Genomic DNA, 26564 nt, shown 5'->3' on the forward strand with positions numbered 1-26564 from the left:
CTCTCACTGAGCTGTTCCTTGTGTAGGAATACTCATTTGCCTCCAAGCTGGTTGGCTGCATGGGGTTCAATTTGGTGCGACACAAAAAGGGGTTTCAAAGCCCTGTGTTTTTGAAGTGCTGTGAAGTGCTGCTTCATAAGATGTTTGTATGGATGCTCTTGAACCCATGGTGGTCCTAGGCAAAGGCTTCCCCAGGTTTCCCAATCCCAAGCCTGCACCCTCAGGCAGGCTGAAAGGAAGGGCATGGACAAATGAACCAGCACAGACTGGTGCAAACTGGTGTGTTGCAGGGAAAAGAACAGTAAGGCAAAGTGAGGTGGGGAGGGGACAGACTAAGTGACAAGACGCTGGCTGCAAATGGAATAGTTGTAGTGCACAGGGATGCAGAGGTGAGGGAGGCATAAGGCAGCACTTGGAGCTATGGTGTCAGCCGTGCCTGGATGTGAATATGACACAGGCACTGTGTTCCAGGCTGCAGAGTGTGACCCCCACATATTTGCAGAAAGATATTTCTGTGCTACGTTCAGAGCAGTGCAAAGTGTGACATCAGCACCTTCCCTGTGACGATGTGATGTTGAAATAAGTTTCAGCAGGTGCCTCGAATTGAGTAGTGCCGTCATACACAGCTCCTGAGTTGCCTCTCTGCTCTGAAAAAGGATTTGTTTTTTCTACATCTGTTGCAATCAGCTCATTTTTGTTACTAGCATGAAAAAACAGGTCAGGCTGGTTTTCAGCAAGGACAAAAAAATGAATCCAGTGTTTTCTCCATACTGCAGTTTAAAAGTTTCAACCCTCAAAACCCTCAGGACATGAAACAACAGAGGTGTTTCTATGTCCAGTTCTGCTTCCCTTCCCTTCCACAGTCCTTGTTGTTATTCATGAGTTTCAGACTGAAGGTAGCCCCACAAGCTTAGAGGACTAATCTGCTACCACTGCATTTTAGGTTTCTCTAAAAAAAAAAAGCACCCTTTTTAAATGGGGGAATTAGACCCAAAAAATAACTCACTTGACATAATACTCTGGGGTAAATTATGTGATCAGATGAACATCATCGCTGACGCTAGCTTGTGCCTGCAGCAACTGGACAAGAGGTAATGGTTAAACTAAAAGAGGGGAGATTTGTAAGACACGAGGAAGAAATTTTTCACTAACAAGGCAGTGAGGCACTGGGGCTGCTGCCCATAGAAGCTGTGGGTGCACCATCCCTGGAGGTGCTGGAGGCCAGGTTGGATGGGGCCCTGAGCAGCCTGAACTGGGGGGGGCAGCCCTGCCCACAATGGAACCAGTTGGTCTTTGAGGTCCAACCCATGTTATTGTAGGATTCTTTTATTCGTGCCTGGATTTGTGCCTCGTTCTTGGGCGCTGCCCTGCTACTGTATGCATCAACTGTAAGGGGAAGTTAGTGACAGTGGCCTTTGTCTGGTTGTAAAATCATAGGAAATCCATCTTTATTAATGACATAGTGCCAGTATATGTGAGAACAGTCACATGCTGAAGACAAGAGCTAATTGCCTCTGCTTATCTGAGACGTTATTCTAATTATCCATATAATTCTGCTGTAGTATCTATAGTACGTTTCCTTAGTTGTGTTTCATGGGGGAATCCGTGGCAGCAATAATTCCTGGGGTTATAGTTGTGTCTTGTAATTCAGCAGTACCTTTCAGGTGTTGCAGGGAATTCATTGCACCTGAGGCAAATGAAATACTGCCTTTACTCCTTCTCACAAGTCACAAGTGGCATTTTCAAAGATGGCATGGAAAGTTCTTTTGGCACAGCAAATGAGGAAGGCAAAGAGGTTTACACAGATGCATGTCAACCAAAATGACCAGGTTTCATTCTTCTGCTGTGTAGCACCAGTTGTTCAGGCTTCCTCTGACAGTTTGGAGTCAGAGACTCCACTAAGACTGTGAAGTCATAGGGGTACATAAAGGGTTCAGGGAGATTTTGACATTTTAAATCCAACTGTATTGTTCTAATTTAAGCTGGGTTTTCTGCTGAGGCCCTGGTTACCAGCATGAAGCTGAGCCCAACCAGGAGACTGAAGAAAAATAGATCGTGTCAGCAGACAGGTTTCTCTGACAGGCTCTTGGTCTTCGTTGCCATGGTTCCATATAAAAAGCTGCTTGTTTATGGTATGTACATTAAAAACCAAGCCCTAATTCCAGCCTGGCAACTGCGGTCATTGGATAACTTCTGTGTTTGTAGGGTGACCACAAGATAGAACATGCAAGGACAGATCATTAGGATGATTTCCATCGGCGGAGAGAGTATATAATATGGATCACATACAACAGAGTAGCTATGAATGCAAATACCTACAAAGGAAAAAAAACATCAGGCGGTTATTTTTTATTTATTGCATGAGTTCCTGATCTGTGCAAATACATTGTAATGTATTATATTTCTGTTAACTTTTTGCACATTTCAAGACATTTGAGCGTAATAGAACTGGTCTGATTTCCTCCTCCCTCCTCCAAAAGGTTTTTGTGAGTCAAGATTTGCCCAGGGGGCCACCCACAGCACTCACCGAGGCAGAAATATTCTCCCGGTAAAACAGAATTTCAGCCTGCATTTTTTTGGTAGCAATGGCTTCCAACACAGAAGCACTGAAGTAGAACAGAGCTGCTGTCTCCTGACAGATGACATCCTAAGAAAATAAAGATTACACGCAGTTATTCCCAAGACGGGATCACGCTGCAGAGGAGAAAGCAAAAGGAACCCACATGAACAAATCCCAGGCTGTGATTCGGAGTGCAGTAGGAAAAAAAGGAGACAATCATTACCAGTGATAAAAGGAACAGATCCTGAGGTTTGCTACATGCACTTACCAAAGTGACCCAGGAGCTACTGCCCCCATGCGCCCCGCACATGTAGAGGAACAGGAGTACAGCAGTCAAGACAAAGCAGAACACAGAAACAAACATCACCCAGCCCTGCAGTGAATCCTTTGGAACCTTCGAGGAGGCAATGAGGATCCAGACAAGGCCCCCAAATATCTGCAAACAAAAGTGAGAGAAAGGTGAGTGTGGAATGCCTTGCCTACTCCAGAGCTAAGCAAAAAGCCGTACGCACTTCTGGTACTAGCACTGTATGTGGCAATAGTCTGGCAAGGCCTTTGAGTTCTTCCCAGCATCTACTTGAATGTGAGTACATAGCTGGGAACATCTGCCTCTGATCTGGGCCCCAAAAAGCACCATCACCTCTGGGGTTCACTGTTCATTGCCCCCCTCCCCACCTTGCTGTGCTCAGCAGCCTGCTTCAGGCTATTAGCGAAGGCTGGTTTTGAAAACGAAGGCTTATTTTAGGGCACATCTGTTTCACACCCAGAGTCCCTGAAAGGAGTGGAGACAAGCTCAGCCCACTGATGCAAACAGCACAGATATGTGGCCTCATGATCAGCTTGTGATGAGGTGGTCATCACCTTTGAGCTGAGTGCCTTAAGAATGTGATTCAGGGGTGGAGGTAGTAGAGTTGATGGTTGCATGGGATGAGTCTTTTCCAAACTAAATGATGCTGATTCTATATAAGCAGTGCTGCCATGCATGCTTGTGCCTGAACATCAGTTGCTCTTAATTTTCCTGGCTAACCTTCAGAGCTAAGATTGTTCCCATCTCTGGCATACCCTCCTCAAGCCTTTGGCAGCCTCCAAGTGTCAACTCATCCCAATCATGGCATTTTCATTTCCTTGGGGTACTTCTGCATGTCGAAAAGAAGTTTGTGATTTATGGCACGCAGAAAGCACTGCATCAATCATGTCACCCCAGCTTTATAGAGGAAAATTCCCTGGAGACTTCTCATTTCTCATGGTTTCCCATCCCTCCTTTCTCTGGGATGTGATTACTCACTCGGGTAAATGTTTGACATGATTTGATTGCTGGCTTTCTGATTTTATGGTGTTGCTGTTCCGTTGACTCGTAAAAAATCAAGACTGGACCAAGAGGCTTTCAGCAAAAATTCACAGCGCATTGGTGACTGCAGTCTGAGAAAAACTTAACTTTAAATAGCCTTTTAAAATACAAGCAAATCTGTTTTCAGTTTATTTCATTTTCTTCACTCCACAGACACAAGTGCAAGATTTTGTCCAGATATACAGAAAACTTCAACTATTATAGATGCTAAGAATTAAACCCAACCTCTCAGAATACAGATGAGAGGTCAACACCCAGATGTAGTCATCTGAGCTGCGGGCAGAACCTTCTGCAGCAGCTGTAGGACCATTCAAAATACTTCCCCCCCACACCCTGCAGTTGCACTGTAGGCAACCTTGGATTCTGGGATTGAGAACTCTTCATCCTTTTCCTGAATGCTATGATTTAAGGAGCCACCTCCTTTGTACACAGTGGAAAAAACACACCTGCACAACCCAGAACCCTCTACCCCACTTACAGAGGACCCAGTTCTGCTGCATTCCTCTTTCCCTGGGTGGTGCCAAGCCTTTAGGACGTAAGTTTCCAGACCTCCCCAAGCCATGAGATGGGCTATTTCCTTATGGCTCATTAAACAAGCTGCATGCCAAATGCCCTGCAGTCAGGAATTATAAGCAAACAGCTCAAGGTACAGCCAGTGCCATAAGCACGCCTCGGTGGGCATCAAGCTCAGCACCGGAACAGCCTCGCCACTGTCAGCCTAGCCAGAACCTCCACAGGACTTTGTGTACTCCATGCAGCTGCAGGAAACCCGGACCTTGTTCTCAGAGAGGGACCGATTCTTCAGAGCACACTAGGTGGCCAGAGGGAAAGCCTTTCTCTGCACGGTAATGCCTGCTTTAGCCCAATTCCTTTTTGCTTGCCTGATATCCCTAGGAGAAAATCAGTGCTCTAAATCCCAGGGATGTGAACTGGGTAAAACTTTGGTTCCAGATGGCAAAATTGAATTTAGGGTGTGAAATCATGAGCTCTGTCCTACGGTATGCAGCCAAACCACTCAGTGCTGAATGAAAGTGTTCAGACATAGGAGAAAGCCTCTTGAACTGATGTGAGAAGAGCAAATTTCATCAACAGAGGACACAGGAAAAGGTTTCTCCTTGAAACTTTCAGTCAGTGCTCACAGCAACAGCATTTAATTACCTATGCCGAATGCTTTAATATATTGATATTCTTCCGCTCAGTGAGAACAGAAGAAGGAGCAAGGTGCTCACTCACCCTTCACTCAGCCCCATGCCCAGCTCCAATGCTTCACCTCCAGCCCAGGAAAACTGTAGCTTCAGCAGCTGAAGCTTTTTGCTGATGCAGTTATCTCCCTGCTTTAAGAAAGCATTTTATCCTTTGTGTGCATCTGTTGCTAAAAATCACCTATCAGTTGGGTCAATTTGACTATCTACCTTAAAACCACCAGCAACCCCTGCAAATCTGTTAAGCAACAAATTACGGAAGGTTTTTAAAGGTGCCATGACCACCCCCCACAGACTGAAGGGAGTTACAGAGCCCCCAGTTAGGGCTTGTGACTTTCTTTAAGGGAGAGCTGCGGGCTGCCCCCAGATGCTTGCAGCTCAGGGCCCTGTCTGGGCCCCTGGACCACATGCTGTCTGCTGAGAGTCATCCCTTGGACACCCACAGCACCAAGTGTGCTGGGGGACCCGTGAGCAGCATCTGCCCTTCCCAGGGAAAAGCTGGCACTCACCATTTCGGGGATGAAGAGAACATCTGGAAAAGTTGTAAAGACGGACAGGCCGCTGGGTAAAGAGCTCCTGGAAGTTGCTGAGGACATTGTGAAGCTCTCCCGCATTGATCGTTGGTCTCTCTGGAGGCAGCTGCCAAATACAGCCTTCTTCCCTCCCTCTCTCTCTTCCTCCTTCCCTCCCCTCCTTCTTGCTCTTCCCTCCCTCCTTCTCAGTGGCAGGCAAAGACAGCTTCAAGAGCCACAGATGTGGCCAGAGCCTGTGATCAGGTATAGCTCTGTGACTGGTCGTGGCCTGCAGGAGGTTTTCAAGAGCTGTGGGCAGCCCTGGGGCGTTTCAGTCACAAGCAGGGACACACCATGCAGGGCAAGTCCTTGGGCGGTGGCGGGTGGCACTGGTTTACATCCAAGGCCAACAAGGGTGATCTGTGCTGAGCCTGCTTGCAGCATCTCTCATTCCCTCTGTTTGCACAGCGCTTCAGCTTGTCCTCCACCCTCATGAGCTGGCCACAGAAAGCACAGTGGCAGGTGGCAGAGCAAACCAAGGCGTACCAGCTCAGGGCTGGGAGATATCCCATGGAGGGGTCATGCATCCTGGGATGGTCAGGGGTAGTTGTAAGGCCACCATCTTTGTTGTCTCAGGTCAACATAATGAAAATGGACTAAAATAATGAGATTTACCAAAACATTTGGCTTCGTCTGTTCTGCTTTTTTAGCCTGGAGTTCATGGGAGTGAGTCATTTCCCCTTCCCTTTATATGGAGCATTAATTTCTTATTACCATACTCAAGTCATGCCCAGCAAAATCACAGCATTGGAGACATTAAACATCAATAAATGGAAAGGAACAATGTGGTCATTGTGGCCATCCATTGCCAGAAACCAACAACCCATAAAAGAAATGCCTGTCAGCTTGTGAATGCTGCTCATACTGCGGCAGCTGCTCCCAGCCACGGGTCTTTGGTGTGGGCTCTAGAGCAGGAGGTAGGACTGGTTGCCTCTGAGAACATGCTGTTGGATCCCCATGCAGCCCCATCAGCCTCCTTGCAGTGGCAGTGAGGGACACATTCAGTTGTCCACATTTTGTTTCTTGTGACAGCAGCAGTAGCTGCTCTCTAGCCCTTGGACAGGACAGGTATCCTGAGCAGCCCTCAGCATGGTGGTGAGGCTGCAGGAGGTGTAATTGTGGTGTCTGTGAGTTGGTTGCAGATCTTTTGAATCATAGAATGATCTAGGATGAAAGAGCCTTCAGGATCATCAAGTGCAGTTGTCACCTTGACTTACTTAGTCCCATCATCAAACCATGTCCCTAAGGGCTTCATCCATACGTCTCCTAATACCTCCAGGGACACCACTTCCCTTGGCAGCCTTTTCCAGTTCTCCATGTAGAAATTCTTCCTGATATCCAATCTATAGCCTTCCTGGCACAACTTGAGGCCATTGCCTCATGTCCTTTCACTTGTCACCTGTGAAAAAAGGCTGACATTCTCCACACTGCAACATTCTTTCAGGAATTTAAAGGGAGTGATGGGATCTCGTCCAGACTCAACAACAGTTGAGCAGTTTGCTCAGCCACTCCTCAAGTTCCTTGTCTTCCAGACCCTACGCCAGCTATGTTGCTCTTGTGTTTACAACTTGGGCAACTCGATACTCTAGTTGCTTTTGTAGCAGGTTGGCGGTCAGGTGGGAATGGAGAGAGCTCAGCAGGGATGGAGTAGATGCCTATCCTGAACTACAGGACACAGATTTGGGGTGATGAGTACAAAAAGTGCTGCCTGATGGCCAGGGCTCACCCCTGTGTTCCAGTTTGTGCCTCTGGCTTCTTGTCCTTGCACTGAGCACTGCTGAAAAGAGCCTGGCTCTGCCTGCACCCTTCCTTCAGGTGTTTATAGACATAAATGAATGTACAATGCTGGCCCCAGCACGCACCCAGGGGTGAGACTGCGGAACTGCCCTCAAAACACAACTTGAACCCAGGGCAGCTTAGTGGGAAGAGCTGGACCAGTCCAGCCACCTGCCAAGGAGGAGCCTTAAAGGTCTGAAAAAAGCTGCATTCCCCTGGGGATTCCTGAAGAACAAGGAAGAAGCTGACATGACAACAGCAAAAAATCTGTGTTTCAACCAGCAGAGCCTTAGCAGGGAGGAGTACAGGGCTTGGCACAAGGGTGGTGGCCAGGCTCAGAGCTAGTGGGGATGGGTGTCAGCTGCTCCTTTGACCTGAGTCTTCCATGGCTGAGGGAAAAGCCCAAGGACTATGCATGGGGCTGCTGTGTCTGGAGGGAACAGCTGCCCTGGGCACTACATGGAGCTTTTCTTGAAGCTGAGTCCTAGTGCTCCACTTTAACAGTGTACTCAAAGGGAGTACTGGACAGCTTTCTGAGTGCTCACTACTTAAGGACACAGAGAGAGATAGGATATTAGGTAACAGAGGAACGGTATTAAGTCTGGAAACATAAGTGGACAAATCTACTCTTACCAAAATATTCCTTTCTAAATTCTGGAATGGCAGGCAAGACCACTTGGCTTCCCTGGCTGTTGGAAAGCATCAATGAAACCCACTTGAAAAGAGTTCTGACACTAAAGACATGACAATCTCTTACTGTGTATTATCACACACCAATGTCCTCAGGAAATCTCTCTCTTTTTCTGTGTTTTCAAACTGAGCAAATCTAAAGCTGAATAGCTGAAAGGAGATTTTCCATGTTGTAGAATCAATGACACAAAATCTGCAGATCTCAAGTGAAGTAGCCTGAAGGAAATGAAACTGTCTTCAGATGACTACCTAAAAAGACCCAAAAAATCCCAACAAAAAACTACAAGGCTGATGGTATGCATGGGTGTGAAAATAGTTATGTCTTCTTGAAGGTATTGTTGCCACCCACTCAAGAATGACATCAAGTCACAGTGACTTTCCAGTCTCCCACTGCTACAGCCAGCTTTGCTGTGCTCTAACTATTGCACAACCAGCCGCTCTGTGAGACTGTGCAGTTAATGTTCCAGCAGTTGCTTTTGCTTTATTTACACAGAGCTAATCCATGTAGAGCTTGGCGTTTTAAGAAAGAACTAGATATGAGATTATCACTCAGAAATTACCAGCTTCTTTCTCTGTCAACAGAGCCTTAACTGAGGCTGCCCACACAGCTATAGGTGGGGTTAGGTGGGGTTAAATGGGGCTAGCTGGTGTTGCTGATTGAGCCCTTGGCTTTCAACCTCATGTTCCCTTACTTGACCTCTGGTAAATCTGCTGAATGTAGAGGCAATGCTGCTGCAAAGTTCTCCTTAGCTGGGCATTCCATAGCATGACCAAAAGCAGAAGAAACCTCATTGTACTTTGATACCTTCCTCCAATAATGATTACATAAATTCATGGGCCAGTCCAACCGCAAGCATACAAGAAGAGGTTTAGAGCAGTCCCATTAAGGTTTCCCCCAGACCTCCTGCAGAATAGGGTGCTAGGGTTAGTGTTTCATTTGTTCGGCAGTCAGCTAGTCCACAAGCAAAACTTTTGTGTCACAAATAGCGGAGTGAAAGATCATGTAAACCCACAAGATGGCAGGAGATACTCAGAAATTTACCATCAGCTAGAAGGGCTTGTAGGCTTTTGTATTTCTCCTTTGACATGCCATTGATTTGGGAGAAGTTAAATGAAACCGTATTTTTAAATAAAATAGAAGAAGCCTGGTAAAGGTATGTCAGCAAGTGTTCATGGATCTCTTAGGAGCAGTGGGATGCTAAGCCTGGCAGGACTAACAGACCCATGTGAGTTATAATTAATGTGGAAACAAGAAGCATACAACTAAGTTATCCTGTGATGGTAGGGTAACCATTTATAGGTCAAAACTCCTATGGCCAAAGGATCCCCAGCCCTAACCTGCCACAGTCACCTGCATTTCAGCCTGGATGAATCTTGCTGCCTGCAGAGGTGCCAACCAGGCAATGTGACAGGGACACCAGTCCTTCCATTCTGAAGTAGACAACAGTTTCTCATTATGCACTCCTGCAGTGTGTCTGCAAGATGTAATGTTAAAAAGAAAATCTTTACGCTCAAAAGGTTTTAGCTGCTTGCCATTAAGTCTGCATGGTCCAAATCTATGAACATGACCGAGAGGCCCCACAGCACATTTTTTATTTCTGCTCTGTCAAGCCTTCCCTTTCAAGTTATCTCTTCCAAGTTTTTTGTAGGGCTGAAGCCCCTCGCAGGCACTAGATGTTACTTTGTACATTGCTTCAATCTCCTAACTTAAAGTACATTTTAAAAATATGAACACTACAATAATGACTTCTTTTTTTTTTTTTTTTTTTCTTTCCTGTGCTGCATCTGGAACATAGGCATGTATTTACTCTGATCTCCTCTGCGCTACTTCAGTGGATATATTTTTGTATCTGATTTGTACCGAGTACGATTAATTTTTATCCTTAGACTTTCCAGAGACAGATAATAGTATGGTACTGAGCGTCTTTGATTAACTCATTCCACATAGGACTGAGTGCATTATTTGATGAATACTGTCTGTCCCCATGTGGCCAGAAACCAGAGCACATTCAGCCTTCAGATTTCTATAGTTCACTTGCCTTGATTAAGAAGGAACAGCTCATTTTGCTGAAAGGGGAAGTTATCACATAGCATACCAGTCCCTAGAAAGCCTTAGATTTAATTAACACGGAAATAATTTTCATATTCAAAAGTCAGATCTTCAAATATCCTGAAAACCAGTTACACTCACATCTGAACTCTGAGTTGTGTTATCAACCATTTTCAAGAGAACTCTGGATCCAGGACTGAAATTCAAGTAACTTCAATGCCTGAATCACTATAAAGGGACAAGCAAAGTCAAAACTAAAGGTTCTGTTTCACAGATCCTCATTCAGAGTGGAAAACCCACAAAATTTGATTTACACATCCTGGCCTCTAGTTCTCTTGTCCTCTGTCACTCAAAGACTCATCATCTCCCACAGATATGTAAGCATACAGGCCTCCGGGGCCACCTTTGTGCCTGAATACCTCTGGGACTCAGCCTGAAGGCTGCTGGGCATGTGTGCCTCTAGGTTGGCCTCTTGGCCTTCCTCTCACCTGCATGCCACCCTCCAGGCCGTTCATTCTCTTGGACTCTAGGCCTCCCTCTGGATCTCGAGTCTCCTAGGCTAGTCTCTAAGTCTGTAGGCCTTCAGGCATCCTTTTGGGCCTCAGGACGTCTGGGCCGATGTGTTAGCCCTTTGGCTGCTCGCAGTCTAGCTCAGGTGGCATCCTACCCTCACAGATGACCGGCATCGAGGCCTCCCGGTAGGCCACAAGGCTTGTAAGCCTCCCTCAGGCCTCCTGATGTCCAGTCTTCCCTTTTGGGCCTCAAGGCCTCCAGGCATCCCCCTTGACCTCTTGATCTCTAGGTCTCCCTCAAGGCCTCAAGGCCTTCTGGGCCCACAGCCAGCCTCTGGGCCTGTAGATGTCTTTGCCCCCAGATATTTGTCTTGGCCAATAACTCTCTTGCCCTCCAAGCCTGCCTTTTAATTGAAAAAAATGATTTCAAGGTCTCTAGCCGTCTTGGCCAGCTTCTCGTTTTCCCTCTTGGTCTCTTGGCCCCTACGCCTCAAGGCCTCTAGGCCAGCCCCTAGTTCAGGCATGTCCAACCCACAGCCATGCTTTCTATTTTAATAAGGAATGCAGGTTTTAAGATTGCTGAAAAGTTGATCAATTTTTTGGTGTATTCATGACTCCATTTTCAGTTGACATAAATACATTACCTGTGAATTTTCAAATGCAATGTACAGAGTTGCAAGCCGATACTCAACTCAGATTTTCATGTCTATCTACCAGACCTCTGTTGGTCAGACCTCTTCCTCTTGCCAGAGAGAAATACCCTTCCCTTCACAGTCACACCTTATCCATGCCATCGCTTTATGGCAGTACGTATATCTGTGAACAATGGACAAAGCACAGGAGGAGTAAAACTTCCATCAAAAATCTCTGACAAACACCTGTGAGCTCACTATGAATTGCAACCATTGCCATCAAACCTGACTGATGTGTTAATGTCACAAAAACAAGGTCAAACATCCCACTGCTTCTATGGTTTTATTACCTTTTTTTCAATGTTTTAATTAAAAAAAAAACAAAACAAAAAAAAAAAAACAACCATATATTAAGTATATTATTTATTTTATATGTGGCTCAAGGCAATTCATCTTCACTCAGTGTGGCTCACACAAGCCAAAAGGTTGGACACCCGTACTTTAGTCCTACAGCAGATATAGGCTCTGATTCATGCCTGTCTGTATCCTGCTTCTACAGCGCTCCCAAACTTTGCTGCTTCATCAATTGAAAACCAGAGCTGAGACTTCCACACTGCATTTCAAAGCTGCTGCCTGTCAGCAGCACATCTGTGTAAATGTATTGTATTCACATGCACACTTAAGCTCTTTTTCAAACATCCAAGTAGCAAAATAAAAATTATCACTGGAAACTGCTGACAAACAGGAAAAAACACCTTGAAAAGAGCATAAAGAGTTCCCTCTGTATTGACCATTTACTACATTGATTTCAGCACAGTACAAGTGAATAGTACAGGCACATTTCAAAAAGGTGTGGTTTTCTCATAGAGATCATAGGTGTCCTGCAGAGTGCTGGTTCTCCTTCAATGATGATCAAGTTTTACAGGAATTTGACAACAGATCTGTACAATCAAGGCTTATTCCATAGAAACTGCACTATGCACTGTAAGAAAAGAGCTTGTGATGGATGGGACTTGCCAGGGAAGGAGCTGAGCTTCTGAGAACCTCCCAAGGGATTCAGGAAGCCAAAAATCCTTCCCCTGTGTTGTGCTTCCAAAACCCGACATCCCCAAAAATCGCCTTCAAGGAGCTTTAGTACTGCAGTCTATTGAGTGAGTCAATGTAATGAAAGGTGGCTCCCAATGCCCAGCTCGTCTCAACATTGTTGATTTTCCGGGCAAGCTGGAAAAAAAAAAAAAAAAAAGTATAAATATAACTTTCTGTGAGAACAAAAACATAAGGTGAATATAGTGCTGAAGGCTATGACAAGTAGTTAGCACCATTATAGTGTCACTCCACCCTAATCATAAAGCGTGTTGTAGCAAGAAGGGAAATCCAAACTACTGGCATGATGGCTTGGCCATCTTCTGCCCACTCTCAGTGATCTGTTTTTGTGCACTACCTTAAAGACTTGGGTCTTTGGGAAGCCCAGTTCTTGCAGGAGGAAGGTGATGTATGTGAGGTCCATGCAGAGAAAGGGGCTGCTTCCAGGGCTGATTTCCATGGTCTTGCACACTAAATAAAAAGAAAGAGGTGTTAGAATGTTCATGGTGAGCTCAGGCCTAGCATCAGCCAGCTCTGAAAAACCTCAAACAAATCCTTAGACCACTTCTTGTAACTTGTGTTTCACATCAATGAAACCTGTTAAAATAGCATTCAAACGATATCCTTGTGTTTGCAGATGCACAGGAACTTGGGCACACAAGAAGGAAGAGTAAAGTATTGCCTCTCTTACCCAAAGACAGCTGAGTTTACTGTAGTTCCAAGGGCAAGTAGAAAAATGGGCCTCCAACTGTTCTCATATTTACTGTAAAACTTTAAAATATCAACAATTTCAAGTGTGCCTACATCTGCTTTGTGCTGAAAAAAAGTTGTCAGCAACTTGGAAAAACAAACATTGTGAAAACACCCTATCCCAATAAAGCTTGAATGCTGAGCAGTTTGTTTTCTTCCCATTAGAAAGTTCCTCAATCGTATGCATTCAACAGCTGATGAAAAAAAATAACAAAGAAACTTAAAATAAAAAGCAGTTCCTTTCTCAAGATGGATCATACAAAAAGTAGTACAGAAGTTAGAACTGCAACAATTGCTTAGTGATTCATAAAGCTTACCAAAAAGTCCCAACCCAGTTTGATCAAAGCCTGTGCAGTAAAAAAGGAATGATTACGTTTGTAAATCTGAGGCAATTCTCTCTACAGCCAATGAAGCAAAAGAGGCTACGAATCAGCTTCCTCTTGTTTCCAACTAGCAATCAAACACATGAACAAATCATGAGAAAAAAGAAAAAATACACAGGATTATTAGAACAGGTTACTTGCATGCAGTGTTAACTGGCAAGTTTACTAGTAATTATCAAGAGAGCTTTTAAATGTGTTACAAGAAAACTAAATCACAAAAATAAAAAGTTGAGATTTTCAGAAACAAGCAGAAATAAGCACAAATTCTCCAAAAAGAGGTGCTCAGTATTTACTTAAAAAAAAAAGAGAGGCTTCTTTGCATTTCAGACATTTGTCACGTAAATGTGCACACAATTACTAGTCCTGTTTGTGTCTTTTACTTACCATACTTAGCTGCAACTTCAAAATCATTGGCCGTTAAGCTTCCTCCTTTTTCTTTATCTGAAAGAAAAAGAGTCATAAGTTTGTGTGCTTTGTGTAAAGGCAATAGTAGGTTCAAGTTGTAAAAAGAGGTCATAAAAGTTGTTTGGAAGTAAGCCTGAAATTGATGACAAAATTCACAGTTGCTTTAAAGGTACAAGAACCTTTATGGTACAAGAACCTTTATTAAAGATTTTTAGATTGAAAACCTCATTTTATGAAGAATTTAGTTTCCTAAAACTAGTTTCCTAAAGAAACAGTTTAAAGACTTTTCACACTTCCACATGTCTTTACTACCCTGTCCTGTGATGCTTGCACACTGTTAACACCTTTGGCCAGATCTAACATATTAAATCTGAAATTATCCATGAAACAAAGAGGAGGGGTTAAGTTTGTCCCTCCTAGTCAGAGGTCCTATTTCACAACCTCAGTTTCTTCTATAAAGAAATGCAATAGCATTCAATATCCACTTGAGATCAGTGTACCTCAGTACCCATGACAGCTCAGGACAGCATCATGATGTGTATCATTACTACCATCTGTTCCAGAACCTGTCATTTTAAATGAAATGAAATGAAAACAGACATACCTATGAGACCAACCTCTGCTGCACAGTCATAGTAGTAGGAGAAAGCATAAAAGTCCAAGTCCTTCACTTCCTCAGCTTTATGTACTTTCTTGTAGAGCATCTTTGCCACTTTGTTAGAACAAGATTCATACAGAGGCTCACCTAAAAGAATGCAAAGACAAGCGGGATATGACAGGTAGGCTAAACAAACAGTTGCTGTAGCAAGTACAAGGAGACAGGCTCCCTTTCACACAGTAGCACTTATTGAATTCTTACAGGTTCTTAACAGAGAACTGAAACAACACACCTGCATCTTCTCCCAGTGTTAGCTCTGACCATCCTCAGGTTGGAACCATATACGTGACACGTATATTGGGCCCCTCACTGCAAGAAAGACATTGAGGCCCTGGAACGTGTTCAAAGGAGGGCAACAAAGCTGGTGAGGGGTCTGGAACACAGGCCATATGAGGAGAGGCTGAAGGAGCTGGGAATGTTCAGCCTGGAGAAGAGGAGGCTCAGGGGAGACCTCATTGCTCTCTATAACTTCCTGAAGGCAGGTTGTAGTAAGCTGGGGGTCGGCCTCTTCTCTCGTGCCATTAGTGATAGGACCAGGGGGAATGGTTTCAAGCTACGGCAGGGGAGATTCAGGCTGGACATGAGGAAGTATTACTTTTCAGAAAGGGTGGTCAGGCACTGGAACGGACTGCCCAGGGAGGTGGTGGAGTCACCGACCCTGGGGGTGTTCAAGGAAAGGCTGGATGTTGTGTTCAGGGACATGGTTTAGTGGGAGCTATTGGGAATAGGTGAACGGTTGGAATGGATGATCTTGAAGGTCTTTTCCAACCTTGGTGATTCTATGATTCTATGACTCTATGACATCAGTGATGAACAACACAATTTGAGGCAGATGGATATCAAAAGGGAGTGCCCAGCTCCAACTGCATTACTACTAACAGCTTTACTGACTGGACAGACACACCACAGCATGAGAGGCAACATTTGTAGAATGCATATCAAGAAAGTTGGACAGAAGAGTACACAGACAGATAATTTTCAAGAAGCTGAAAATATATAATTTACTTTGCTACTAGCTGGCCTAGACAGGAAGAGACAGTGATAAAGCACTATACCTGCCTTCTGTCCTTTAATTTTGTACAATATCTCAGCATGTTGCCACTCAGATTTGAAGCCAGGTGGTAAACAAGGGCTGATCAGTTCCTCACCTTCTCCTACTGCAGAAGTAAAATAAAGGCACTTTAGAGAAAAACACGAGGAGTTAATTTTAGCATCCTCATCCCCAGCCCTGCTTTTTTCTGAACCACATGCTTAGTAATGCATCTTTAAGCACCAGTCGTGGCTTTAGGGTCCCACAACCTCTAAGGTTGTCAAGAATCCATGTCTTCTGGGATCCGTTAGTGTCACCTTGTACATTTGTCTCAAATACAGTCAGCCATGGCGACAGGAATTTGCCACCACTCAGGCACCTTCACTTCAGTGGGAAGGGGACAGATGACCTTTTTCTCTACAACACAGCAGTGCACTCTCTACCCAGAGCCAAGACTTGAGTGCCTGTAACTTACAGGGTTTTCCTTCAACTCCTCCTAAAATGGCGAGCCTTGCCGACATCAGCCCAAGTCCCAGGTAACTGCAAAGGGAAGAAAAGCCTCTGTGAACAACAAACATCCTTCCTCTGATACTCCACTGACAGCTTGGGTAGGACATGCCTGTTTCCTCTATGTGGTCCCAGCAAAACAGCTCAAGTCGGTAGCTAATGTCCATAAGGGGAATGGTGTGACAGCCCAGTGTCATATTATCCTTACCCAGAAGGATGATCTGTCCTTGTAAAAGCACAGTGAATAGCTGTCAACTATAATCTGTCTCCTGAAAGACTGGGAATGCTTCAGGCATTCTTCTAACCTTTCTCTTACCCTCCTCAAAGTCAGCACAACCTCCAGCACGTAGCATTGACTTTTTCTAAGCCCCAAAACATTCCACAGCAAACATAGGTGGGAAGGAGCTGCTTCCCTCTGCCCAAAACAGCAGGTACAGAGGCATTTTCAAAGCAAGAGGTGGAGCTACAGCCCCTCATTTTCTCAGCCATCAGACTGCTTGCCTGCCAGTTGATCTGCACAGCTCCCTCCCTATTCCAAGAGCTTGTGTGGACGGTGACTTGACTCAGGTTTCTCCACTTCTCAGGACTCATCTGAACTTCAGCAAAATGCCTGGGTCTCACTGGCTTCACTGAAAGTAACCTATTTTTACAGTATGGCCTCTTTCTCACAACTGACCTGTAGGAATACAGCTTGTAGGTGCTGTTAAACATCTGAAATGAAGTTGTATGGCCAGCTGGTGATGTCTGGAGAGTTGCCTGAGGGAGAAAAAGATGTCATGGCAAGGTTACTGCCAGCAATGGCAAACATCAGCAACACAACCTTTCAAACCTTTCAGCCTTCCAAACGTAGAACAGTCCAGGCATGGTTCAGAGACAAAGAATGACTTCTCGAGTATTTTTAGTTTGACCTCTGACATTTAAGATGACCAAAAAACCCAGACTTAAAATATGGACTTCACATGAGAGTAAGAACTGATTACATCTATATTCACACCAAAATGGTCGGTAATTTTAATTAGAAAGGAATCCTTATTCCAGCTCTTAACTGCTTTTGTCGAGTTGATACAGAAACTGCTTCTTCATATGATCTCTATGAGGTAAAACTATGGCAAATAATGAGAAAACTGGGCATGTAATTCTCCAGTGAATTCAGCTGCAAACTGCCACAAGTTGGAGGAAAAGCGCATCACTGTGCTTGCTAAGAAACAGAGTGAGGACCCGCCTGTGGTCTGAGGAAATGAAAGGATAACTGTCTAAAGCACTGTGCAGCCTCTTTTCCAAGAGCACCACATCAGCAGGGGGCAAAGCACAGGCTGCTCACGCCTAGCTGCTCGTATTTGTCACCTCCTCTGAGTCCTGAATTTCCACATCCCGGACTCCTCACATCCCAGCACTCTGCTGTGAAAGCGCAACACCTTGATCAGCTCAGGTTTGTGCATTTGGATACAGCATCCTTATCCTCTGCTTCTGCACAGCTTTACTACAAACTCTGCTAAGGCCAAAACCTCACTACTCTATACACACAGGTCTTCCTGCTCACAGAACACCTAAAATAATGCCACCACAGGAACACAGGAAGCTGTAATGACAAACATCAGCATGTATTTCTAACTACATAATGAGAGTTGCTCCTAAGAAAGCATTCATTGCATTCATTTGCAAAACAGTGAACTCAGGAAAGCTAGAAACAAGGATGGAGAAGGAATCTTATGTTCTTAAAACACAGTGTAAGCCAAATGTCGGGCTTGGATTCATTAACAGCATTCCCTTTGAGGTCTTCACTTTACCCAGAGCAAACTGAGAGTCAAAGATTAACACTCTCAGGATGCTGTTTTGCCCCTGACACAAAGCAGCCCTGGCAGTTTCACTGCATGCACCAACCCATGGAGTTGGAACAAGACAACCAGCGGAATGTGAATGCCTCCATTACTGGCTGTAACAAGGTGTATGTGACCAAATGATAAGGGCTCTTCTGTCAGAAGCAAGGCTTCACATCACACCCTTGGCCTGTTTCTAAACCTGAGCAGTTACTGATTTCTGCACCAACATTTCCATTCAGTGTTCACATTACCTCAGTGCGTGGAAGGAAAGTGATCTGCGTTGATCCACCACCCAAATCCAGCATTCCTACACTTCTCTTCTGTGGATCATCTAAGCTACCTAAAATATGTGACAGAACAGATAAAGCCACAGTGGACACAGTGAGAATGAAGCAAGGAATAAAACCAGAAGTAGAGTTGTAAAGCAGAATGACAATCTAACTTCATTGGTCAGCTTCCAGCCAGCACTAGATCATAACACTGACTGCTAGTCATTTACCTGTGCTTTATGAGGGTGACATGAAAATCTTCCAAGTGGCACAGTTTGTGTTATTTCCCTGATGGCTGTTCAAGCCCTAATTATAGCAGCTTTGGTTACTGGAATCCTAAACATTTTTCAGTGGATGCAAGGGCCCTTTTGCAAACTTCACTCTCATAACCACTTTGAAATGCAAAAGAACGTGGTTTTCCTGGCCATCTCTCCCTGGTCTCACAGCAGTATTTTGTAGCTTCATAAAGCCAAGGGGATGAGAGAATGAAGAGCTGGCCTGACAGACTGGCCTCCCTTGGAATTCTTCTTGTTGCTAACCCATACTTCTCATTTAAATCCAACTCTTCTCAGATCAATCTTTCAAACACACCTTCCTGACAACCTCAGTGTGTGCCAACCACTGGAATATATAGCTCATGAGAGATAATGCTGGAAGATCATTAACCTTTCTGATACTTCCCATGAGCAAAAAAGCTTTACAATACTTGTCGTAAGGCTCTGCACACTGTGCTGATTGCGTGGAAGGCAGACTGGTCTGCTTATTGCCAGAGCAGACTTCAGCTTAGTTTTTCTACAGCCATCCCTTCCTATGTGTAAACACTGGCTTCTATCTTATAAATCTGTAGGAAAGTACAACACTACTTTCACACTGTGCAACTGTGAAGCAGTTCTAGAAAATTACTAAAAAAACACAGAGCTTGTGGGGAACTGTAAAAAGGAATTAAATGCTCTGTTACCTTATAAGAAACTCGAAGAACGACTGCATGAACATCAAGGAAAAGGGATTAAATTCCTCAATCCTAATAACTTTAGTGGTCCAGGCCAAAAACAACTGATGACTTAATCCTAGATCCTTCTTTCTCCAAGCCAATGAATGAACAAATACTATACAGGGGCAGAAGACAGTATACACAGCATTAGGCACATTTTCATAGATATGCTCATATAAACATACCTGTTAAAAAATTTATTGTGATCCAGGCTGAAATACCTAACAAGGAAGAGATTCAGAAGATGCACTGTTAGATCACAGAACTTCATTTTATCCAACAGTAACAACTAAGATGAGCCATACAACAAGGTGCTCCTGCTTTAGTATCTTTTTAGCTGGATGTATTTTAAGGTTTTCTCACATGCTTTCACTGCACCATCTAAACAAAACAATAGCAAACCACAGCTAGTCATCTAAGCACAGAAAGAGGCGCCAAAGACTATCAGTCACAAGCTCCTTTGCCCCTGTTTCACAAATGGACAATTTCTAATACAAAGTTCCCAAACAATATTTAGCTGAGAACTGAGCAGGAAGGACTTCCAAGAGGAGCAAACAGAATTGGTTCTGCTGAGCTACTCTGACCCAGCTTGCCCCAAAGCCATTGCTTCCACAACTGTCAATGTCCGTCAAAAGCCAAAATTAGATGCCTGGAACAAATAGAATGACCTTGTACACCAGAGCTTATGTGGTGCGAGGAGGAGAAGCCCTGTATACAAAATGCCTAGAGAACTTGGTTCTTCACAGGTCAAAAACCTCAGTTTGAAGTCCCAAAGGCTTCAGTGGCTTCAGTCCTTAGCTATGTAATAAGGAAATTACCTACATTCACATTGTTCATTTTCTAGAAAAATACCCATTGGCAAGCTTTTGTTTGATGTGAGGCATTTGATTTATCTTTTGAATGTTAAGAATTTTCATCTTTTCAGTGTTTACATTTTTCCTGTTTTCCTCAAGGCACTTCTGCAAACCACACTGTTTCTGTCCTTTTATTGTTTTGTAAACCTTTCCTCTATGAATTAGGTGAATTAATGGCCTTTATGTTAACAAATTAAAATATTTATCCATTTGGTTAAAATTAAGGCACACTGAGGAACAAGTTCTTGTTCAACCTTGGCTAAACCAACTGTTAGAACTATGAACTTAAAATGAAGACAATTAGTGTCTTTCTTCCATGAAGCAGTACAAAAGAAACTCATAAGCAGTCCAAATCAGCAGCTACTTTCAAGTTTTGTTTCTAAGTAAGTTAAAAACACTTCAACACTAAGTAACCCACAATTTAGAAATTCTCCTTTGAATCACTTCAAGTGAAGACTTATTCTGGGTTCTGTCCTCAGCTCTTTTTTGATAAACATCAGTGTACTTTAATAGTTATTTTCTCTATATAACTTTTTTTTTCAGGTTCAATTCACAATCACAGTTATTAGATCAGTTGTAATCAAATATTTCCAGCAAGTTCAGATGAGTATAATCCAAAGCAGGGTGTGCAGAAGCAGTTGTTGAAGCCCATCTCAACAAGCAGATATACAAAAAACCTTCCTAAAGTGCTGACTGCCCAGTGGCCTCCTGCTGATCCCACAGGAACTGCCTGGCACTCAGACCTTTGAAAGTCAGGACAGAATTCAGGACTTCACCTCAGAAAATGTAGCACAAAATCTCTTTGGCAGGCGCAGTCTGAGGCAGTATAAAAACTATCAAACCTGCTACTTACAGGTTCCTATTACCCTCAGTGAAGTCCTGCCACAGTGCAGTAGAAATCTCAAGAACTGCAGAAAAGTTCCTCAGAAGTAAACCTACCTTCATCAGTTCCATTCATTATCGACACACAGTTGTCCCTCACGAAGAAGGGGGAAGCCTGAAAAATCTCCTTCACCTGTAGTTCAAATAAAAGCTACACTCAGAGAAATCTTTTTCTTTCCATTTGAAAGGAAGGGTATTTGTTTAAACTCTGGTTTTACACAAGTGTTCCTTTTCTTGGGCCAGATTCCTTAAGTTCAAGAGCTCAGTAAGCATCAGGCTGTGCTAAACTATAGAAAGTCAGTGATTTACATGCAGTTTGGTGAAGAGACAGAACAGACAGGTGGGTGTTCAAACATGAAGACTGCTCAGAAATGCTGATAACATGGGTAGGGTATGGTGGTAGATATGCTGGTAACATTTCACTCTTGCAGTGAGCAACACATGGGGTATGAATACCTAAAGGAGAGAAAGGAAATGGACACTCATGGTTTCACAAATGCCCAGGGGATGGCATTTTTTAACATGAGTATGTTGGCTGTTAGAGGTCTGCACTGCACCCTACAAGAGGCAGTAAGACCTTATGTTTCTTGTGTCTCCTAAAGCAACTACTTTAAGAGTTGCATTAGTTCCAGCTGAAATTTGGTATGGAAAAAAGAACAGACTGTCTTGTAGGCAGCAAAGAACAATATGGACAATATTGGTTTAAACCACAACACATTTCTTCCTTCCAGTCACTGCTTAGAAAAAGAGTACATTTAGGGCACTAAATTTTCCAGCAGCTGTAAGATCTAGGACATATTATTTTTATTTTTTAAAATACTTGTCATGGTTTAAAATATCAAACATTTTATGTGCCTGTAAATACAATTCACATTATTTCTAACCAATATAGAGCCCAGGAACCTTGCAGCAGCAGGCTGATAACACGACAAATCAAACAGGAGAGCTTTTTCCAGAACAGCAGGATTCTGGTCAAAACCACCAACAAACCAGTGCACCAACAAGTCTCTGATTTCTGTTAGAAGTATCACATTATGCTTGTTATGTTGCATGTTGTTTCCAGGCTTATTTGGAGCTGTCATTATTCCTCTATGTCTGTACTCATACAATTACTTAATCTGAACCCATCTGAGATCAGGTGACTGTGCAGTGCTTTCAGAGTAAAATGACAGGAATGACTCATACATACGAAGCATAAAGGAGCATGTGCTTTACACAGAAAGGAACAAATATTGTCATAGAATTTCTGGAAAGGAAACTGAAAGACAAGAAACAGTACCTTATCCAGCAACTTCTGAGCCTTTTCTCCTGGCAGCAACCGCAGGCCAGCTGTAGCTTTCAGGACCAGAGGAGTAAACTTCCAGAGTTCCATAGGAACTTCCTTCTTCGCCACCTCCAGGAGCTCTCTTATTCCTTGTCCACTCTGTGAGCAGAGAAAGAACCCCCAAAAAAGGATCTTAGAAACTCTTAAGATTTGCCTTTCTTGGAAGGGCAAAAGGGTGATCAGAGGAATCTAAGTGTGGAACAGGGAGAAGTAAAGACCAAAAGGAGCCAGAAGGCATATAGGTATAACTGGGTTTATCCATCAGCAAGTTCAAAAACAAAAAAACTCACTCTCAAACAGTGCCACTGCCAAACAGTACCAGAGGTTTGGCTACAAAAATCAAAATCAATGTGATAAATCCTTGGGCAATAAAGCCCTTTGGGGCTAATAAAACACTATGAGCTGTGTTCATGTCTGGTTCAGCAAGTCTCCACATCCCTGTGAGTCAGAAGATGAGGGAGGCAGTGACTTGATACTTGGCCTGTTGGGTTTTTTGATTCTTCCCCTGAGAATCCACTTCTAGTCCCTTTTGGAGATAGCTCAGCTCCAATGCAACCTCGCTCTTTTGTCATATTCTTAAGCACACAGAAAATATTAAGGCAGGGATACGAAAAGCATCAGCTCTTCTTAATTGACATAAGCGAGCAGAATAAGATGCATTTGGTTCCTTGATCCTCTGACAGCTGACCAATTTTTCCTGTGGGTTTGTATCATTTGGAGACTGATCTGAGACAGTTCAGCAGAGATGATCTGCATGGCATATCAAGAACAGGAGGCTTTAGGGCACGTGAACTCTAAGAGAAACAAGAATACCTTTTCGACATCATCAGCGTATGCAGACAGACCTGGCTTCAGCGCTTTAAACGTCTCATGGGTTAACTTGGGAGTCTCTGTTCAAAAGCAGTATTCCAAAATAAGTACTGGTACAAATCATTTGGATACACAAAAAGAAAACCATAGTACAAATTATATCATTAGGCACTAATGAGAATAAACTGAAGCCTCTGCTTAAAGAACTATCAAAGGCCATCAAACCTGTTAAACACAGCCCCTGCTGTGCAATTAGCTCTCTACAAAACTATTTGTTAAAGCTGACTGTGCTGGTGTGCACCATACGTGTATTTTTTTGCACACATCAGACACATCACTAGATCATAGAATCATAGAATTGTTCAGGTTGGAAAAGACCTTAAAGATCATTGAGTCCAACCACGACCTAACCATACTACACTAACAACCCTCCGCTAATCATGCCCCTGAGCACCACATCCAAAGGTTTTTAAACACATTCAGGGATGGTGACTCAACCATCTCCCTGGGGAGGCTATGGTACAAGTTCTCTTTAATCCCTTACCCCTTATATAACCCCGTTATATGCAGCCTTCCAAACTACACAGGTAACAAGGGCCACATGTTTCAGCATGCTCAGCTCTGGCTAAATTTGACTCTAACAAAAGTCAGTGGAAGTTTTACCACCATTTTCAATGGCAGCAAAGAGCGAGACCTAAGCATTTTGGAAAGCTGCAGGATAGACAATTACATGAACATGCAGGCAAGGCAGCATGGGTCCCTCTTGGCGGCTCTAGAGAAAGCTGAAGCACATTTGTGCAAGTATTCCCTAGAACAGAACCATCAATAGGCTGCACCACAATTTATGGAGGAGTTTGCATATTGCGCCATGCACAAGCCGTACCTTTTGGCTGCTGTGTAAATTTAAAAATATGGATGCGAGTTCCTGTGCTTCCCGCATCAAACATGATTCCATAGAAGACTGAGAGATCTGCGGTCAGCGCCTGACGGTTCAGTTTGTCTCCAGTGCTTTCAGCAATTCCTTCCGTTGCTGCCACAAGCGCTTTGGAATCCAAGTGCCATTTCATGTATGCGACATAAAACGCTATGCACGCCAAAATCCCAAACGCAAAGAACCGCTTTGATATCTTCATGGCTTCCATTTATCAGATGTTTTGTATCCTTCTGTTACCGAATGCTTTATTTCTGTTTCACACAGAATAAGTGGTTTCCCCATCACTCCTACATCCAACAGAAAAGAAAGATGTGTTTTACTTTCTAAACCGGAAGAAAGTATTCTAAAAAGAAAGAGGTAAAAGCATGATGATTATCTGATGACAGGCTTGTGGAAATAAACTTGACTAGAGCTTTAGTTAAATACTTAACTGTCAGTGGTAAATATGTTCATAGCACCATAGAGGTGTTTGAGTTGGAAGGAACCCTCAAAGGCCATCTAGTCCAACCCCTCTGCAATGAACAGGGACACCTACAGCTCCATCAGGTGCTCAGAGCCCCGTCCAGCCTGACCTTGAGTGTCACCAGGGATGGAGTTTCTACCACATCTCTGGGCAACTTTGCCAGTGCCTCACCACCCTTATTTAAGAAACGTCTTCCTTGTGTTCAATCTAAGTCTCCCCTCTTTTAGTTTGAAATCACTTCCCCCTGTCCTATCACAACATACCCTGCTAAAGAGTCTGTCCCCTTCTTTCTTACGTCCCTCCCCTTTAAATACTGAAAGGCTGCTCTGAGCTCTCCCTAGAGCTTCTCTTCTCCAGGCTGAACAGCCCCAGCTCTCTCAGCCCGTCCTCGCAGAGGAGGTGTTCCATCCTTTGGATTGTTTCCTGATAGTTGGGCATGACTGTCAAAGAAAGCAACTGTCCACTGCAACAGAGCATGGAAAAAAGCCTTACAGAGTGACAGAGTCCTGGTTGCATGTAAAAGGATTTATGCCTTCAGCTTCTTCAGTACTTAGACTGAGACTAAGGTATCGACTAAACTCTTCAGAGATCAAATCTATCTTGACAAATCCAGGGAAACTTGCAGCTAGATGTGTAAAATGACTTCATCAGGATCATGCAGTGTCCTGCATTCATAAAGCTGGGATTATGCTATGAACTGCTTGTAAAATTGGTTCTAGCAGCAAATCCCTCTCTCTCATGCCTGTCCCAGACATGGAAAGCCTCCACGGCAGCTGGATGCCTGTAACACTGCACACTGCTTTCCCACTGGTTCAGAAGGTGTATTTCCATTCTTCTTCAGAATGTCACTGAGATCTACAGCAAATTTTAAGATGTGAAATAGCATAAATATATATATATTTTTCCCACTCTTCCTGAGGCCTACAAAAGAACTGAGAAAGGAGAAACCAGAGAAACTGGATTTCCTGTCTATAGCAGGGGTTGGAACTAGATGACCTTAAAGGTCCCTTGCAACCCAAACCATTCTATGATCCTATAAGCTTAAACTGAGGGGAGACGGAACCTCGAGAGGCTTCCTGTTCAAATCACAGGCAGCCGTGGGGATCCAACAGTTGCTGAGGACTTTACCCCCATTGGATCCTACACAAGGATGTCCCTCCCACAACCTCTCTGAGCAACCTGAATCATGTGCAGTTATCTTTGTTTGCTCCTGGATGACAAAGGAGTGCCCAGGAGACTGGACTTGGGTGTGGTGGTGATGGGCTGCCAGTTGGACACGATCATCTTAGTGCTCTTTTCCAACCGCAGTGACTCTGTGACTCTATGAATGTAAAAACAGTGTTTAAGGAAGAAGATGGAGGGAGTTGGGCTGGTTCCCAACACAGGAAAAAAACTACAGCAGAGCACAACAGAACACATGTACAGGTGTCCACACAGACACCTCGATGATTAAAAAGCAGTCAACGGTGATTTAGGGTAAAAAAATTACTTACCCTTACTTTGTTTGGCAGTGTAATGAAAAAGAGGAAGGAATCCAATCGCTGAAGCTGACTTCAAGGAGGTTTTGACAGTGGCAATCGGTTGATGACGGGAATTTAGGGGATAATAGAGGGCGAGTGGGAGGAATTTAAAATTCAAGGGGATTGTGGCATGCTGTCAAACGTTCTAGAAATGGAAGGAGGTGAGACTGCAGGCACAAACACAACCAGGAGCGACAATTACTGCACACAGTCCAGCCTTCCCGCTCTGAGAAAGGCCTCGGCTAGAGTTGCGGTGCCCAACGGCTGAAAGGAAAGCAGGAGGCAGATCCGTTCCGGACGCAGAGATGTGCGTGAGCTGAAAGGGGAGCGGAGGAGGGACAGCCCCGAGCGCTGCGCAGCTCACGCCTTTCTGCCCGGCACACGGATCGGCTCCTCCCGGGGCTGGCCGGGGGGCGGAGAAGGGAACGCAGGGCTCGTTGCCGCCGGCGGAGCCCCGCGGGTCCCCGCCCGCTTAAGCCGCACCGCCCGGTAAACCTCCCTGCGCTCGGCCCGGTCCCGCCGCCCGCCCCCGCCCCCGC

The 26564-nt window shown here is 44.2% G+C and overlaps 2 protein-coding genes across 3 annotated transcripts; both read right to left on the reverse strand.

Annotated features, from left to right (window-relative positions):
* Positions 1-1418: 1418 nt before the first annotated feature.
* On the reverse strand, positions 1419-5952 carry MAL (mal, T cell differentiation protein). 2 transcript variants are annotated; one of them, XM_042830007.1, is made up of 4 exons: positions 5620-5952; positions 2928-2996; positions 2528-2647; positions 1419-2315 (listed from the first exon to the last, which is right to left on the reverse strand). In XM_042830007.1, the coding sequence occupies exons 1-4, from the start codon at positions 5722-5724 to the stop codon at positions 2241-2243; spliced, it is 369 nt and encodes a 122-aa protein (XP_042685941.1). In that variant the 5' UTR covers positions 5725-5952; the 3' UTR covers positions 1419-2240. The 2 variants fall into 2 exon arrangements, with proteins under 2 accessions (XP_042685941.1, XP_042685932.1); XM_042829998.1 differs by having other exon boundaries at positions 2829-2996; positions 5620-5935.
* Positions 5953-12098: 6146 nt separating this feature from the next.
* On the reverse strand, positions 12099-26373 carry ENTPD6 (ectonucleoside triphosphate diphosphohydrolase 6). Its single transcript, XM_042820428.1, has 14 exons — positions 25999-26373; positions 23992-24329; positions 23112-23188; positions 22254-22397; positions 21032-21107; positions 19424-19459; positions 18230-18318; positions 16835-16914; positions 16127-16191; positions 15677-15778; positions 14568-14708; positions 13943-13999; positions 12784-12896; positions 12099-12563 (listed from the first exon to the last, which is right to left on the reverse strand). The coding sequence occupies exons 2-14, from the start codon at positions 24248-24250 to the stop codon at positions 12474-12476; spliced, it is 1329 nt and encodes a 442-aa protein (XP_042676362.1). The 5' UTR covers positions 24251-24329; positions 25999-26373; the 3' UTR covers positions 12099-12473.
* Positions 26374-26564: the final 191 nt, after the last annotated feature.

Source organism: Centrocercus urophasianus, unplaced genomic scaffold (genome assembly GCF_019232065.1).
Source record: "Centrocercus urophasianus isolate 14NV4802_14NV808 unplaced genomic scaffold, USGS_Curo_1.0 seq_10, whole genome shotgun sequence".
NCBI lineage: Eukaryota > Metazoa > Chordata > Aves > Galliformes > Phasianidae > Centrocercus > Centrocercus urophasianus.

Bases quoted from the DNA above. Each gene is read 5' to 3' on its own strand.
- MAL (XM_042829998.1), bottom strand. From the start codon at position 5,724: ATGCGGGAGAGCTTCACAATGTCCTCAGCAACTTCCAGGAGCTCTTTA. The intron at 2,648-2,828 runs GTAAGTGCATGT...TTATTTTCTTAG, and splicing joins GTAGCTCCTGGGTCACTTTG to GATGTCATCTGTCAGGAGAC. The intron at 2,316-2,527 runs GTGAGTGCTGTG...TTTCCTTTGTAG, and splicing joins GGGAGAATATTTCTGCCTCG to GTATTTGCATTCATAGCTAC.
- ENTPD6 (XM_042820428.1), bottom strand. From the start codon at position 24,250: ATGGAAGCCATGAAGATATCAAAGCGGTTCTTTGCGTTTGGGATTTTG. The intron at 23,189-23,991 runs GTACGGCTTGTG...GCTTTTGAACAG, and splicing joins ATTTACACAGCAGCCAAAAG to AGACTCCCAAGTTAACCCAT. The intron at 12,897-13,942 runs GTAAGTAAAAGA...CTTTTTATTTAG, and splicing joins TGAAGTTGCAGCTAAGTATG to TGTGCAAGACCATGGAAATC.